At 36.9% G+C, this 17115-nt stretch overlaps 1 protein-coding gene across 3 annotated transcripts in view; it reads left to right on the top strand.

The window, feature by feature from the left end:
- Positions 1–17115, top strand: part of ITPR2 (inositol 1,4,5-trisphosphate receptor type 2) — a 520017-nt gene that overhangs the window by 151832 nt on the left and 351070 nt on the right. For all 3 annotated transcript variants that reach the window (XR_003001564.1, XM_024733221.1, XM_024733219.1), the window contains exons 14-18: positions 8735–8876; positions 10962–11123; positions 15238–15410; positions 16322–16441; positions 16558–16743. Coding sequence is in view for 2 of the 3 variants with exons in the window: in XM_024733221.1 (XP_024588989.1) it covers positions 8735–8876; positions 10962–11123; positions 15238–15410; positions 16322–16441; positions 16558–16743 (783 nt within the window). In the remaining variant the exon portion in view is untranslated. The remainder of the gene's footprint in view (positions 1–8734; positions 8877–10961; positions 11124–15237; positions 15411–16321; positions 16442–16557; positions 16744–17115) is intronic.

The raw sequence follows: 17115 nt of genomic DNA, 5'->3' as shown, positions 1-17115 counted from the left end.
ACACTTATTTAAAAGTTATTTTGAAATTGTTCTGTTACTTGAATTTTGTTGGCAACGAATTGGCCTCCTGATTTTTTAGTATGATGGTTGGCATTCTTAATGTCAGTTTTTCTCATGTACTTTGGAATTTAAATATGCAGGCTGTTCTTGGATGGGCGATTTTTGCTTATCCTCTCTCTACATTCACTCATCTTTTTTTATTAGTTTTATGGTTGCCTCTACCTGGCTTGCCTCAACAAGTCTGGAGCCAGATCTGATATTGAGGGCTGAGAGTTCATGTCTTATGGTAATTTAAGGCTTTAGCCATTGAGATCACAGGTGGGTATGTCCAGTCCTGTCTGTGCTTCCTCTCTTTCCTCCTACCACTCACTGTACAGCTAGGGCCCAAACAGGGATCACCACATTTTTAAGGTTCCTTTAAGAGATGGAGAAGCCCTGCTTTAGTCTCTGCTTTCTTGTCTTTAGTTTAATTCCTTATCACATGCTTTCAGTACCTGTTTTCTTGCCAGTACTGAATATTATCCTTGCTCATTGCTGTCTTTCTTATTTTATTCCTGATCCACAAAGCTTTTTATTATGGTTTTAGGTATGTCTTTTAAAAAATATATTTCATCTCTCATTGCTGCATATGATAAAAAAGTCACACAAAATTTTTTTAGTAAAAGCAGTTTAATAAGATTGAATGAGTTAGTAGGACTAACCATCTCCTGGTATAGAATTGTAATTTTATCTAAACTGAAAAAACCCACTTTTGTCTGCCACAGGTGGGATGCTTGAGGTGAAAAGACAAAAGAATAAGGTTTCAACAGTTTTAGAGGTCAAAAGAGAAGACTAGTTTTCTTGGCTATCATTGCCTCAACATCAAGGGAGGTGGGCTCTGCAAATAAGTTAATGTACAGTGATCCTCAGTCAAGACTGTTAATTTTCTTCATCATCACTCCATTAACTGTGGCCAATTTTTAGGCCATTTGGAGGAGTCTGAAGCAGAGTCATTTGTAGTTGCTCCCAAAGTTGCCCTTTCTTAGATGTCTAAACATCTGAATACAATATCCTCAAAACAGCAAGAGAAAAAGAACACTAGTACTTTTAAAAAGAAAATGCAGATATATTTATGCTCGGACTGGACTTGTAGATTGAGCCACTAGGGTACAACTTAATTTCAGTTTGTTCAAGAAATCTGAGCTCAAAATAAATGTTTTATTATTTCTTTTAAGAATAACAGAATGATATAGAAGACACTGAGTCACAATTTCAAAAGAAATTCACACCACATTTTGATGCATAGGAATCATGCTTTACATTTCTGTGGTTGCCCACAGAAGTTGTGTGAGTGAATCCTGTTTGTTAGACATGTTGTCGAAAAGAAATAGATTGGGTTAAGATTTTAAATAGGCACACAAGAAAACATAAAATCTCTGGAATTTGGGGGTGGAGTTTATGATCCTTGGAAGTGTGCTGAAATTTGGATGTGGTGGCTAAATTCTGGATTATGGATGTGTCCACTTAACTCCCTTCCATTGCAGGAGGTAAATATGGAGATAAGATCAAGATGCTTCCTAACTGAATACATTCCATACTTTGCTAGAGTCGCTGAATCTCTTAAATTGTAGTTTTCTTATTGATGTTATCATGATTGATCATGATAATAGCGGTGAATAATTATGCTAACGTATGTGGATAAAGCTTATTTATTTATTGAAGTATAGTAGATTTACAATGTTGTGTTAGTTTCTAGTGTACAGCAAAGTGAATCAGTTATGTATATATAAATATACATATTCTTCTTCATATTCTTTTCCATTCCAGTTTATTACAGGATACTGAATATCATTCCCTGCGCTATACAATAAGACCTTGTTGTTTATCTATTTTATATATAGTAGTTTGTGTCTGCTAATCCCAAACTCCTAATTTATCCATCCTCCACCCCCTTTCGCATTTGATAACCGTAAGTCTGTTTTCTATGTCTCTGAGTCTGTTTCTATAAATAAGTTGTAAATAAGTTCATTTGTGTCATATTTTAGATTTCACATGTAAGTGATATCATATGGTATTTGTCTTTCTCTGTCTGACTTACTTCACTTAATATGATAATCTCCAGGTCCATCTATGTGGCTGCAAATGGCATTATTTCATTCTTTTTTATGGCTGAGTAATATTCTATCATGTATATATATACCACATCTTCTTGAATAAAACATATTTAAATATTTGTTGGATAGCTTTTGTTGTATCCAAAAATTCACATACGGCGCAACTCCCTGGTGGACTATTACCTGGGATCATAAAAAAATTCATATAGAAAATGAAAAATCCCAGGAAGGAGGAAGAAGAAGGCTAAGGGGGGAACTGTTTTCCAGGCACTTTAGGTACTAGATGCCACTGAAGTTCAAGTAATTGTTAAAATAATAACTGAAATGTAGAATTTAAAGGTGAACATTAGTGTATGATTTTAGAATATTATGATTTTTATAGATCAGGTAATACTTTCAGAACAATTTAGAGCATCTGATTGCTTACTCTTGTCTTTCTATGAAGTTCAATTAAGTTTTTCCTCTTTTGTACAGGGAGAAATTGAAATGTAGTGAACATTAAGAGATGTAGATTGATAAAAATAGAACTACCATACGACCCGGCAATCGCACTACTGGGCATATACCCTGAAAAAACCATAATTCAAAAAGAGTCATGTACCACAATGTTCATTGCAGCTCAATTAACAATAACCAGGACATGGAAGCAACCTATGTGTCCATTGACAGATGAATGGATGAAGAAGATGTGGCACATAAATACAATGGAATATTACTCAGGCCTAAAAAGAGATGAAATTGAGTTGTTTGTAGTGAGGTGGATGGACCTAGAGTCTGTCATACAGAGTGAAGTAAGTCAGAAAGAGAAAAACAAATAACATATGCTAACACATATATATGGAAAAAAAAAAGTTCTGAAGAACATAGGGACAGGACAGGAGTAAAGACGCAGAAGTAGAAAATGGACTTGATAGGGAGATTAGCTTGGTGCTTTGTGACCACCTAGAGGGGTGGGATAGGGAGGGTGGGAGGGATGCAACAGGAAGGAGATATGGGGATGTATGTATATGTATAGCTGATTCACTTTGTTACACAGCAGAAACTAACACACCATTGTAAAGCAATTATGCTCCAATAAAGATGCTAAAAAAAAAAAGAAATGTAGTCTAAGTTAATAGTGAAAAAGAAAAGAATCTAAATTAAGAATTTAGTTTAGATCTCAGAGCCGTGTCCCACGCAGAGTCTCCACAGGCATCCCACCACTGCCATACTGAAGTGCCGGTGCTGCCTTTTCACAGTCTGAAGCACCGCATGCGAGGTCTCTGCACAAGGCCCCCTGTGAGCATGTGAAACTAGACAAAGCACAAAGGAAAATACATAAAAAGGAAGAACTACAATCCTGCAGCCTGTGGAACAAAAACCACATTCACAGAAAGACAGACAAGATGAAAAGGCAGAGAGCTATGTACCAGATGAAGGAACAAGATAAAACCCCAGAAAAACAACTAAATGAAGTGGAGATAGGCAACCTTCCAGAAAAAGAATTCAGAACAATGATAGTGATGATGATCCAGTACCTCGGAAAAAGAATGGAGGCAGAGATCCAGAAGATGCAAGAAATGTTTAACAAAGATTTAGAAGAGTTAAAGAACAAACAGCGATGAACAATACAATAACTGGAATGAAAACTACACTAGAAGGAATCAATAGCAGAATAACTGAGGCAGAAGAACGGATAAGTGACCTGGATGACAGAATGGTGGAATTCACTGCTGCGGAACAGAATAAAGAATGAAAAGAAATGAAGACAGCCTAAGAGACCTCTAGGACAACATTAATTGCAACAACATTCGCATTATAGGGGTCCCAGAAGGAGAAGAGAGAGAGAAAGGACCAGAGAAAATATTTGAAGAAATTGTAGTTGAAAGCTTCCCTAACATGGGAAAGAAAGTAGCCACCCAATTCCAGGAAGCATAGAGACCGCCATACAGGATAAACCCAAGGAGAAACACACCGAGACACATAGTAATCAAATTGGCAAAAATTAGAGACAAAAATTATTGAAAGCAGCAAGGGAAAAATGACAAATAACATACAAGGGAACTCTCACAAGGTTAACAGCTGATTTCTCAGCAGAAACTCTACAAGCCAGAAGGGAGTGGCATGATATACTTAAAGTGATGAAAGGGAAAAACCTACTACCAAGATTACTCTACCGGACAAGGATCTCATTCAGATTCAATGGAGAAATCAAAAGCTTTACAGACAAGCAAAAGCTAAGAGAATTCAGCACCACCAAACCAGCTCTACAAAAAATGCTAAAGGAACTTCTCTAAGTGGGAAACACAAGAGAAGAAAAGAACCTACAAAACCAAACCCAAAACAATTAAGAAAATGGTAATAGGAACATACATATAGATAATTACCTTAAATGTGAATGGACTAAATGCACCAACCAAAAGACACAGGCATGCTGAATGGATACAAAAACAAGACCCATATATATATATGCTGTCTACAAGAGACCCACTTCAGACCTAGGGACACATACCGACTGAAAGTGAGGGGATGGAAAAAGACATTCCATGCAAAAGGAGATCAAAAGAAAGTGGGAGTAGCATTACTCATATCAGATAAAATAGACTTTAAAATAAAGAATGTTACAAGAGACAAGGAAGGATACTACGTAATTATCAAAGGATCAATGCAAGAAGAAGATATAAGAATTATAAATATATATGCACCCAACATAGGAGCACCTCCATACATAAAGCAACTGCTAACAGCTATAAAAGAGGAAATCGACAGTAAAACAATAATAGTGGGGGACTTTAACATCTCACTTACACCAATGGACAGACCATGCAAAATGAAAATAAGTAAGAAAACAGAAGCTTTAAATGACAAAAAGACCAGATAGATTTAATTGATATTTATAGGACATTCCATCCAAAAACAGGAGATTACACTTTCTTCTCAAGTGCGCACAGAACATTCTCCAGGATAGATCACATCTTGGGTCACAAATCAAGTAAATTTAAGAAAATTCAAATCATATGAAACATCTTTTCTGAACACAACGCTATGAAATTAGAAATCAATTACAGGGATAAAAATCTGTAAAAAACACAAACGCATGGAGGCTAAAAAATACATTTCTGAATAACCAAGAAGAAGTCAGAGAGGAAATCAAAAAATACCTAGAGACAAATGACAATGAAAGCATGAAGATCCAAAACCTATGGGATGCAGCAAAAGCAGCTGTAAGAGGGAAGTTTATAGCTATACAACCCTACCTCAAGAAACAAGAAAAATATCAAATAAACAATCTAACATTACACCTAAAGGAACTAGAGAAAGAAGAACAAACAAAGCCCAATGTTAGCAGAAGGAAATAAGAGAAGAAATAAATGAAATAGAAACAAAGAAAATAATAACAAAGATCAATAAAACTAAAAGCTGGTTCTTTGAGAAGGTAAACAAAATTGATAAACCATTAGCCAGACTCATCAAGAAAAAGAGGGAGGGGACTCAAATCAATAAAATTACAAATGCAAAAGGAGAAGTTACAACAGACACTGCAGAAATACAGAGCATCTTAAGAGACTATTACAAGCAACTCTATGCCAATAAAATGGACAACCTGGAAGAAATGGACAAATTCTTAGAAAGGTATAACCTTTCAAGACTGAATGAGGAAGAAATAGAAAATATGAACAGACCAATCAGAAGTAATGAAATTGAAACGGTGATTAAATCACCAGATGGCTTCACAGGTGAAGTCTATCAAACATTTAGAGAAGAGCTAACACCCATCCTTCTCAAACTCTTCCAAAAAATTGCAGAGGAAGGAACACTCCCAAACTCATTCTATGAGGCCATCATCACCCTCATACCAAAACCAGAAAAAGATACTACAAAAAAGGAAAATTACAGACCAATATCACTGATGAATATAGATGAAAAAATCCTCAACAAAATACTAGCAAACAGAATCCAACAACACATTAAAAGGATCATGCACCATGATCAAGTGGGATTTATCCCAGGGATGCAAGGATTCTTCAATATACACAAATTAATCAATGTGATACACCATATTAACAAATTGAAGAATAAAAACCATATGATCACCTCAATAGATGCAGAAAAAGCTTTTGACGAAATTCAACACCCATTTATGATAAGATCTCTCCAGAGAGTGTGCATAGAGGGAACCTACCTCAACATAATAAAGGCCATATATGACAAACCCACAGCAAGCATCATTCTCCATGGTGAAAAACTGAAAGCATTTCCTCTAAGATCAGGAACAAGACAAGGACGTCCACTCTCACCCGTATTATTCAACATAGTTTTGGAAGTCCTAGCCACGGCAATCAGAGAGGAGAAAGAAATAAAAGGAATACAAATTGGAAAAGAAGTAATACTGTCACTTTGCAGTTGACATGATACTATACATAGAGAATCCTAAAGATGCCACCAGAGAACTACTAGAGCTCATCAATGAATTTGGTCAAGTTGCAGGGTACAAAATTAATGCACAGAAATCTCTTGCATTCCTATACACTAATGATGAAATATCTGAAATAGAAATATAGGAAACACTCCCATTTACCACTGTAACAAAAAGAATAAAATACCTAGGAGTAAACCTACCCAGGGAGACAAAAGAGCTGTATGCAGAAAAGTATAAGACACTCCTGAAAGAAATTAAGGATGATACCAACAGATGGAGAGATATACCATGTTCTTGGATTGGAAGAATCATTATTGTGAAAATGACTATACTCCCCAAAGCAATCTACAGATTCAATGCAATCCCTATCAAATTACCAATGGCATTTTTTACGGAACTAGAACAAATCATCATAAAAATTGTATGGAGACACAAAAGACTGCTAATAGCCAAAGCAGTCTTGAGGGAAAAAACGGAGCTGGAGGAATCAGTCTCCCTGACTTCAGACTATACTACAATGCTACAGTAATCAGTACAATATGGTACTGGCACAAAAACAGAAACATAGATCAATGCAACAAGATAGAACGCCCAGAGATAAACCCACACACCTATGGTCAACTAATCTATGACAAAGGAGACAAGCATTTACAATGGATAAAAGACAGCCTCTTCAATAAGTGGTGTTGGGAAAACTGGACAGGTACATGTAAAAGAATGAAATTAGAACACTCCCTAACACCATACACAGAAATAAACTCAAAATGGATTAGAGACCTAAATGTAAGACTGGGCATTATAAAACTCTTAGAGGAAAACATAGAACACTCTTTGAGATGAATCACCGCAAAGACCTTTTTTGATCCACCTCCTATAGTAATGGAAATAAAAACAAAAATAAACAAATGGACCTAATGAAACTTCAAAGCTTTTTCACAGTAAAGAAAACATAAACAAGACGAAAACACAACCCTTAGAATGGGAGAAAATAATCTCCAAAATGTATAAACAACTCATGGAGCTCAATATTAAAATGACTAACAACTCTATTGAAAAATGGGCAGAAGACCTAAATAGACATTTCTCCAAAGAAGACATACAGATGGCCAAGAAGCACATGAAAAGCTGCTCAACATCACTAATTATTAGAGAAATGCAAATCAAAACTACAATGAGGTATCACCTCACACCAATTAGAATGGGCATCATCAGAAAATCTACAAACAACAAATGCTGGAGAGGGTGTGGAGAAAAGGGAACCCTCTTGCACTGTTGGTGGGAATGTAAATTGATACAGCCACTATGGAGAACCATATGCAGGTTCCTTAAAGAAGTAAAAATAGAATTACTGTATGACCCAGCCATCCCACTACTGGGCATATACGCAGAAAAAACCATAATTCATAAAGACACATGCACCCCAAAATGTTCATTGTAGCCCTATTTACAATAGCCAGGTCATGGAAGCAACGTAAATGCCCATCGACAGATGATTGGATAAAGAAGAAGTGGTACATATATACAATGGAATATTACTCAGCTATAAAAAGGAACAAATTAGGTCATTTGTAGAGACGTGGATGGATCTAGAGACTGTCATACAGCGTGAAGTAAGTCAGAAAGAGAAAAACAAACATCGTATATTAATGCATATATGTGGAACCTAGAAAAATGGTACAGATGAACCAGTTTGCAGGGCAGAAATAGGGGCACAGATGTAGAAAACAAACGTATGGACACCAAGTGGGGAAAGTGGTGGGGGAGTGGGGGTGGTGGTGTGATGAATTGGGCAATGGGGGTTGATATGTATAAACTGATGTGTATAAAATGGATGACTAATAAGAAAAATAAATAAATAAATAAATAATTTAAAAAAAGGAATTTAGTTTAGCTGTTCTCCCTTAAAGCAGAAATACTTTTCTTTGGTAATCAGTCATGGAAGAGCATCTGTGGATAGGTGAAATGCTCTCAACACATCTGTTTTTGGGACTCACAGGGTTTTATTTCATAGTTGTGTTTCCAGATATTTGATTAGAGGTGGAGGTGGTGTCGGGTTGGACTAACTGAAAAAGGTATGCTCTTCATAAAGAATTAAGTAAATATTAACTGCATTAGGTATTTTGTTAATTAAATAATTATTATAAAATACTTTCACTTTCCTAGTGTTTTAGTTCTTAGTGTTTATTTAAATATATTTCCAAAATTAAACACACCATAATGTTTCCTTTTCGTTTTATGATAGGTTTGTGACCAAATTATTGGAAGACCTTATCTTCTTTGTTGCTGATGTACCTAACAATGGACAAGACGTTCTGGATGTGGTAATCACCAAGCCAAACCGAGAACGTCAGAAATTAATGAGGGAGCAAAACATATTGGCACAGGTGAATGTTTCCATGTACTAATTTTTCATATTTTGTCTTTTTGAATTATAGTATCAGGAAAGTTCTTGTATTGGTTATCTATTGATGTGTAACAAGTTACCCCAAAACTTAGTGTCTCAAAGCAGATACTTACAGTTTCTGCAGATTAGGAATCTGGGGGTGGACAGTTCTTGCTCAGGGTGTTTCACAGGCTGCAATCAGGGTGCTGGCTGGACTGCAGTCACCTCGACGCTCAAATGGGAGAGGATTCACTTCCCAGGTCACTGGCATGGGCCTCCGCACAGGGCTGCCTCAAGAGCCGGCAGTTTGCTTTCCTTAGAAGTGAGAGATCCAGGACAGGGCAAGAGACGGCCTTCAGATGGAGGCCATAGTTTTCTTGTAACGTAATCTTAGAAGTAACATCTCATCATTTCTACCTTGTTTCTCAGTTAGAAGTGAGTCCATAAATCCAGCCCACAGTCAAGAAGACAGTATTCCATACGAGTATAATTCCAGGAGGCAGGGATCATTGGAGGCCATCTTGGAGACAGCCTATCACCGACCTTTAAAAACCTCCGTGGTCAGACTGTCTCCAGAAAATATGCTGTAATGCTTTTTTAAGTACAATTTCCAGGGGAACTTGAAAGCTGCCATCTCCATTTGCTTCCTACTTTTTTCCCTTTCTTCCTTCGAAAAGTAGGGCAGTCTCTTCATCAGCTCTCAAGGGCTCTATACAGTATTCTGGTTTTTTCCCTGAAAGTCTAGAGCTGCTTCTATGCTATGTCTTCCTGAAATTGTTCATAACATGCCAGTAAATTAATTTACTCCTTAATAATATGCACATTTGGACATGCCTACCTTCATGCATTCTTTTTTTTTTTTGCATTCTTTTTATTCTGATAATTGTTATATAAAGTAATGGGCTTCTGCATTAATTGTGGACTGAAGGAAGATACTTAAATAAAATTTATGTTGTTGAAATACATGTTCTTGTGGAGTTGGGAAAGGAAGACAGTAGACATATTGTCAATTAATATTCTATAGCTGATTGTCTGAGTATATAAAATCAACATTTTTCTCAAAGAAAGTAAAGGTTGTAAATCTAATGAGACAAAGCCTTTTCTGACATTAGCATTTCTTTTGTATAAAACATTTGATTTCAAGGACTTTTAGGACCTTGAATGATTTATTAATATTATTTCAACCAACATATGTCAAACATTTTACTTTAGTATTATAAATAATAAAATTCAAGGTTTAGTGAATATAGAATTACTGAAGAAACTTTAATTCATGTTATATTTCATGAACTACAAAGGATAATTCCATTCCGTTTCGTTTCTTGTATGACTCCTCATATCTTTGCCTAGGTGCTCTTTCATAAACAATTTGCTCATCCCACCAGTTCCTCTCCAGGTGATCCTACCTGCTGTCTTGCTTCCTAAAAGAATGATGTTCCTTAGTGATTTTTAAATACTTCCCACTGCTAATCTTCTTACAAGAAGAATCTGAGTCACTGGGTATCACTAGCTGCCCATATGGCTCCTTATTTATTTTGAATGCTTATGCATTCATTGATTTGGCTGCATCTTTATGTATAGAAACAATAAGTTAATTCTTTTATGAAGAGGTTTAAAAGCAATATTTGGAGGCAGTATTTTGATGTCAGTTTCAGACGAAAAGTAAATATTTTCCTTATTTTGATTTTAGAAAGTTATAGAAAATAATAGAAAGAATTATAAAGCCGATCGAAATCAAACTGTATTTTAGTTCATCTGAATATGTTCATGTAACTTGGTACAACCTAACATCTTTATATTTTTATTTTAATAAAATAGAATTTCTAAACAAAATTAAGCATTTTATTTAAATATTGTTTTTGTCATTCAACTTAGGGAATCCTTTTAGCAGTATTTTTCTGTCCCTTAATAAGTTGGTCTTGTATCCTAAAAAAATCTTTTTTATTTTTACTTTATGTTAATTCTATTCAAATATTACAAAAGTGTTTTCCAGTCAGTGTGTAATAAACACACTGTTTATTGCAATGTTGCAAAACGTGCACCTCCATTCATCAGAATAAGCGGTTGTTTTTATTTTTCCTGTTAGGTATTTGGGATTCTGAAAGCACCCTTTAAGGAGAAAGCCGGAGAAGGCTCAATGCTGAGACTTGAAGATCTGGGGGATCAAAGATATGCCCCCTACAAGTACATGCTGAGGCTGTGCTACCGTGTGCTGAGACATTCACAGCAGGACTACCGGAAAAATCAGGTGGAGGGTGGCTCTCCTTTTTACCTCTGTTTAACATCTAAAGTATGGGCAAAGTTCTTTGGTTACTGTTCTAAGACATTTAAATAGGAACGGGAAATTCTGCTTTGCAATGCAATGTTTTATATCGGCAACACACAAAAATGACCTAAAATGTAATTGAGCTGACATATGTATTTATTCTTCCACGTAAAGTTAGAATTGTCAAGGGAGGATGTCTAAGTCCTTGTATGTGCATGGTATTAGCTCCTGCTGGGCAGGAGCCATGCTGGGTATGTTATGTAAAGATGAATGAGACATTTTTTGGCATTTCTAGGAGCATGTGCAGTACCAAATCACTGTGTGTAGGCCAAAGAATTCATTGTCTGGTGGAAAAGGTATGACATGTACATCTGAAACATAAGTTAGAGGCATAGAGGGGACAGGAGAGATAGGAGAGCATTGTGGGAATTCAGGAGAGAGAGGAGCTCAGCTGGGGGAACCCAGGAAGAGCACTTGGAGAAGAAGCATTTGGGTTGGATGAAAATCATTTTCAGAAATTGTATGGGAACAAGCATTTTAGTGAAGAGATATTTCTGAAAAGAGAATGATGGATCCTAGAAAGGGCACTTTCATCCCAAGACATTCCTAACTGTGGAGGACAGGAAACCCAGGTGTGTTCAAGGATATAGCTAAAAGCTCCCAACTTCAAGTGAAGTTTCTTTTAAGTCTCAGTTTTGTCTTAAAAAATATATAGCAATGTGCTCAATAATACACATTTGCTGAATATAACATTGCTTTCAGTTAATTATCGTTTGGTACATTAGTGTCCCATGTTTCTCTTAGCCAGTTGGAGAGATGAGTGTATAGTTTGTAAACTTTACTGATGAGTTTGGTCCATGGGGAAGGATGCTGTAAGAGAAAGCTGGGAAGGCAGGTAGAGCTGAGCCATGGCGGGGCTAGGTTGTCAGGCCTGGAGGCTGCAGGTTATTTGGGAATAGTTAGTAGTATTTAGTGAGTGCTCAGTTCTAAGCACTTTTCACAACATAACTTGGTTAATACTGGGTTAAGATGAAGAACTGAGGCACAGAGAGGTTAAATAAATTGCCAAAGAATACACAGTTTTGACTGGAGCCAGTATTCAAACCCAGGCTCTTAATAATCGTAGTACTGCCTCTAAAGTAGTCTAAAAGTTATTTGGCAAGAAAAAAAAATTGCTTTTAAAAAAAGTGTGAAAATACAGTTTTTTTGAAATTCAGTTTAAAGATTAAGAAAAAGTCTAAAAAGAATATGTAAAACAGATTAACCAGAAGATAAATAATTTGACAAGGACAAGAGTGAGGAAGCAGACAATATAAACAGATTCTTAAATGCTTTTTAATATAATCCTAGTTATAAACATTTTTCCTCCCAATTGAAAATGCTTGTCATTGGAATTATTTTTCCCAACTTCATTGCATTCCTTTAAGATGGCAAGGTAATGTAGGTAATGTTGTTTTATTGGAAGGAAAATTAAGTTCCAGAGCGTCAAATGACAGACAGCACTCAGAGAGTCAGCTTCCAAGAAGCCCCAGATACCAGGGTCACGTTATTCAGCGGAGGTCAGGGATGGGGGTGGGACTGGCGGTCACTCTGTGGCCTCATTTCCCTTCTCGGGTCTAGAAAGATCTACTTTGCTAGATAGGCCTCCACTCCACACTACATGGAATAGTCTATGAGAGAGATAGAATTAACTGAAAAAATCAGTAGGTCTACAGAATTTACCTGGTACCCTCAGAACCATGGGACCCCCTAATGTGCGTGTCCTCCTTTGCACTCAGTCTTTGGGAGGGTCCTGTGGACACCCGCTTTCCACAGCACTGCCCTGTGCTTCAGCACCGGATATCCTTGGTTTGGCTGTTCTGCTAGTACCTAGTAGATTGTCCAGGCAGCATGTCTCAACTGGTGTCTTTTCCCAGTCCCTCGAGGTCTGGCACAAAGTTCTTTCTCACTCCTCCTTGTCTAAGCTGGGGACTCGCATGCCTGGTGTCCTGAGGAGTGACTTCCTTGGTGGCACAGTGGTTAAGAATCCACCTGCCAATGCAGCGGACACGGGTTTGAGCCCTGGTCCAGGAAGATCCCACATGCCGCGAAGCAACTAAGCCTGTGAGCCACAACTACTGAGCCTGCGCTCTAGAGCCCGTGAGCCACAAGTACTGAGCCCACATGCCGCAAGTACTGAAGCCCACGTGCCTAGAGCCCATGCTCCGCAACAAGAGAAGCCACCGCAATGAGAAGCCCATGCACCGCAATGAAGAGTAGCCCCCGCTCACTGCAACTAGAGAAAGCTGGTGTGCAACAACGAAGACCCAATGGAGCCAAAAATAAATAATAATAATAAAAAAAAATAAAGCATGAGCAGAAAGACTTCCTACTTTTTGCATAATTCCTTCTTCTCCTTTATCCTCACCTATATTTTATAGAGTCCTAATAGGGAATTCTTTTGTGATTTAGTACTAACCCAAGTCTTTCATGTTGAGTTTCTGTTTATTGTTATTTATAGAATTTGGAGACACCTCTAATTTCCTTTGATTATTTACTGACATCTTGATCTATTTATCAAACATCTTGGAGGTTTGCCTTATATCGGGGTCTGATTACAATAGTCGTACAAGTGTATAAATTAATACATATCTTTAAAATGATACACTAATAGAAGACATTTACTTTACTTAACTGGTACCCAATATACAAAACCATCATTTTGAAAAAGGCCACAGGATTGATGCCTAGAATATAATGAGATTTGTGCAACCAGTAGCATTTTCAAGGAACAGGTAGGTTCCAGTAAATCTTAAGGCAAAAACACTTTCTAATCAATAAATTTTCCCATCATAGAAAAAATCCCCAAGGAGAATCTCCAAGAAATTGAAGTGAAAACTTTGGGTTGTGGACGGGGTTAAGCTTACCAGTGCTGTGGTTGGCTGAGACGTGGCTTGGAAGAGAGGCGAGGTGGTGGGAAGAAGGAGCAGATGGAATCATGCATGAGGGAAGCTCGCCAGTGGCTTTCTCTTGCTCTAAGAATGAGTATTTCTGTGTTCACCGTGGCTCGCAAGGTCCTCACCTGCCACGTCAGCTCTTGTTTTCTGCTCACTCGCTGTACTCCAGCCACAATGGCCACCTTGTGTTTACAGAACTCTGAAGACTCGGTTCCACCATTATAGAGCCTTCCACTTGGTACTCCCACTGCTCGATGGCTTCTCTCCCCACGGCTGCCTCCTTTTTTTTTTATCATTTCCGTCATTTCTATCATAGGTCAAATGTCCCCTCTTCAAGAGTCTACCCCATCTCAAGTTGTCACCTTTTCCCATCCCTCTGTTTCATTTCACTTCTCAACATGTAAAATGATCCTATTTACTACCTCATTGACTGCCCCTTCTCACTAGGATGTAAGCTCTATGGGAGCTTATCTGTCTTACTGCCGCATCCCTAGTCTTGCAAACTACCTGGAATGGCTTTCCAGAAATATGTCTTGGATGAATGGATCTGATCGATAAAGTGATCAATCACATTATCTTGTTGGATAGCTTTTTAAAGATAAAAAGTGCTGTGAAATTTTATCATTATTTTAAAGAGATTTAATAGGTCATTGTGGTATATGTACAAAAAAGAAATCAGCTAAGTTCACCTGGGATTGTCATGTAACAGTATAGAGCTCATGCTTCATGAACCAAATGTCAAAGAGTCATTTTTGTTTCTATAATTATGCCAGAATCCTAGGTTATAGCTCTTAGTGAGTGTTCGAAGAAAGGCGTCTGTTATACTGGTGAAATCATTACTTAACATGTCATAAAAAATTGTCATTTTAACTCAGTTTATTTTTGTTTTTCTCACTTGTAAGAGTGTAAACACCCGTATGAAAAATTATTACTAGGCACGTAATTTTCTGTTATAATTTGAATGAGGTATATGCGAATAGATTTCCATTTCCTTCCTCAGATATCCTATTTACTAAAGAATTATTTATTTGCTCTTCTTTAACAATAGTTTTTAGCGAGTTTTCTGTTATGAATAAATTAATCAATGTTGCTGACCCTAATAGAACCTGTTATTTCTGAGCTCTTTGTCAGTGCATTCTGACAGTCTTTCTCCTTTGTAGGAATATATTGCTAAGAATTTCTGTGTCATGCAGTCCCAGATTGGCTATGATATTTTGGCAGAAGATACCATCACAGCTTTGTTGCACAACAACAGAAAACTACTAGAGAAACACATCACAGCAAAAGAAATAGAAACATTTGTTAGTTTACTCAGGAGAAATCGGGAGCCAAGGTTTGAAGTGGTTCATCAGTATTCTTTTCTTGTGGGGACTGTGGCTTTTTGCTTTATTTTTAGAACTTTTTTAAAGTTCCAATTGTTTCATGAACAAAACAGTGTTGGGCTTATTGCTATAATAATTATGTACCATAAACAGTTATTATCTCATAGGAGATCAAAGCCCTTTATAGACGTATTTAAGTGTAATTGATTTTCGCTCTGATAACTTGTGTTTTTATAGTACCCCATAGTTTTTCAAAATATATTCATATTTCATTCAATTCAATACATTGCCTCATTTAAACCCTTGCACATTCTCATGAAGTACACTGGTCGTATAATATTATCCACAGTTTAGAGATGAGAAAGTAGAAGCCTAGAGACCAACTAGGAACAGAATTTAGAGTTTCTGACTCTGTGTCAAGTACCCTGTCTCTTATACCATGCTGCCTTATCTGGGAGAAATGAATGCAGAAATGTCAAGCAGATTGACAAAATTTTCTTAATTAGCAAGCAAATAAGTGTTAGAAGGTAGAATTGGGCCTTGGACTTGAGCAGGCCATATTCACGTCGATTAAGTATGTGCTGTTTGTCTGTTTTACTCAGTACAACATTAGCTTTGATCTGGCTTTGTTTTGATGTTGTAAATATAACAAGTCACAGTGCTGTGGGATGAATATCACCAAATAAATAAAAGCAAATATATCATTTTTGGAAACAAGATTTGTCCTAAATACAAATAATTGGATATTTAATTTGTTTCTAATGGTGCAGTAGATAAGCAACACATTAGAAAAATGTTGCATGGAAATAATATTAAAAATATATCTAGAAAGTCAGTTTCATTATATCTCAAAGTATATTTGGGGGTATGATTTTGTAAGATGCTTTTTGTTAATGATCAATTTAATTTTTTCTCTTGTCAGGTTTTTGGATTATTTATCAGATCTCTGTGTGTCTAATACCACGGCTATACCTGTAACTCAAGAACTCATCTGCAAATTTATGTTGAGCCCAGGCAATGCAGATATTCTCATTCAAACTAAGTAAGCCCAGAGGATGGAGACATCCTATTCTGTTCATTATTTGTAAGCAGTACAGTTCCTTATCATGTTTCTGAATGAGCTTGTTCATAGATTTTGTGTGTGTTATTTATTTCAAGGCTGGTCTCAATGCAAGGAGACAACCTCATGGAGAGCGCCATCCTTTCAGATGACATTGATGACGAAGAAGTTTGGCTCTACTGGATTGACAGCAACAAGGAACCTCATGGCAAAGCTATCAGGCACCTTGCTCAGGAAGCAAAAGAAGGCACCAAGGCTGATTTAGAAGTTCTTACCTACTACAGGTTAAGTATTGTAGAGAATGGTAGTCCTTAGTCTCACATATTCATTGAGAGATGATTCTCTGACATCTATAAAAGTTCGGTATCTATGAAGAAGAAATTTAAGAAGTTGTGTCAGAACTAGGGTAGCTGAAATATTTAGTATTATTTAAAATATTCACAGTAAATGTAAACATCTGTGTTTTCCACATATACCACTTGCAATTTTCTAGTTTTCCACTAGTTTGGAACTGTTGTGCAACAAAGGATGTTTTCCTCTTGTTGACTGGTGTGGGTGCAGATGAGAGACATGTTGGGACCTAGGTAATCGAGTTAAGAGGGAGGTGAAACTGGGGTTGGGGAAGCTGATCCGATTGTAGGGGTGGCCTCAGAGAA

Source organism: Neophocaena asiaeorientalis, unplaced genomic scaffold (assembly GCF_003031525.2).
Source record: "Neophocaena asiaeorientalis asiaeorientalis breed wild unplaced genomic scaffold, Neophocaena_asiaeorientalis_V1.1 scaffold150, whole genome shotgun sequence".
In the NCBI taxonomy this organism is placed as follows: Eukaryota; Metazoa; Chordata; class Mammalia; order Artiodactyla; family Phocoenidae; genus Neophocaena; species Neophocaena asiaeorientalis.
This window is presented reverse-complemented; position numbering and strand designations above follow the sequence as displayed.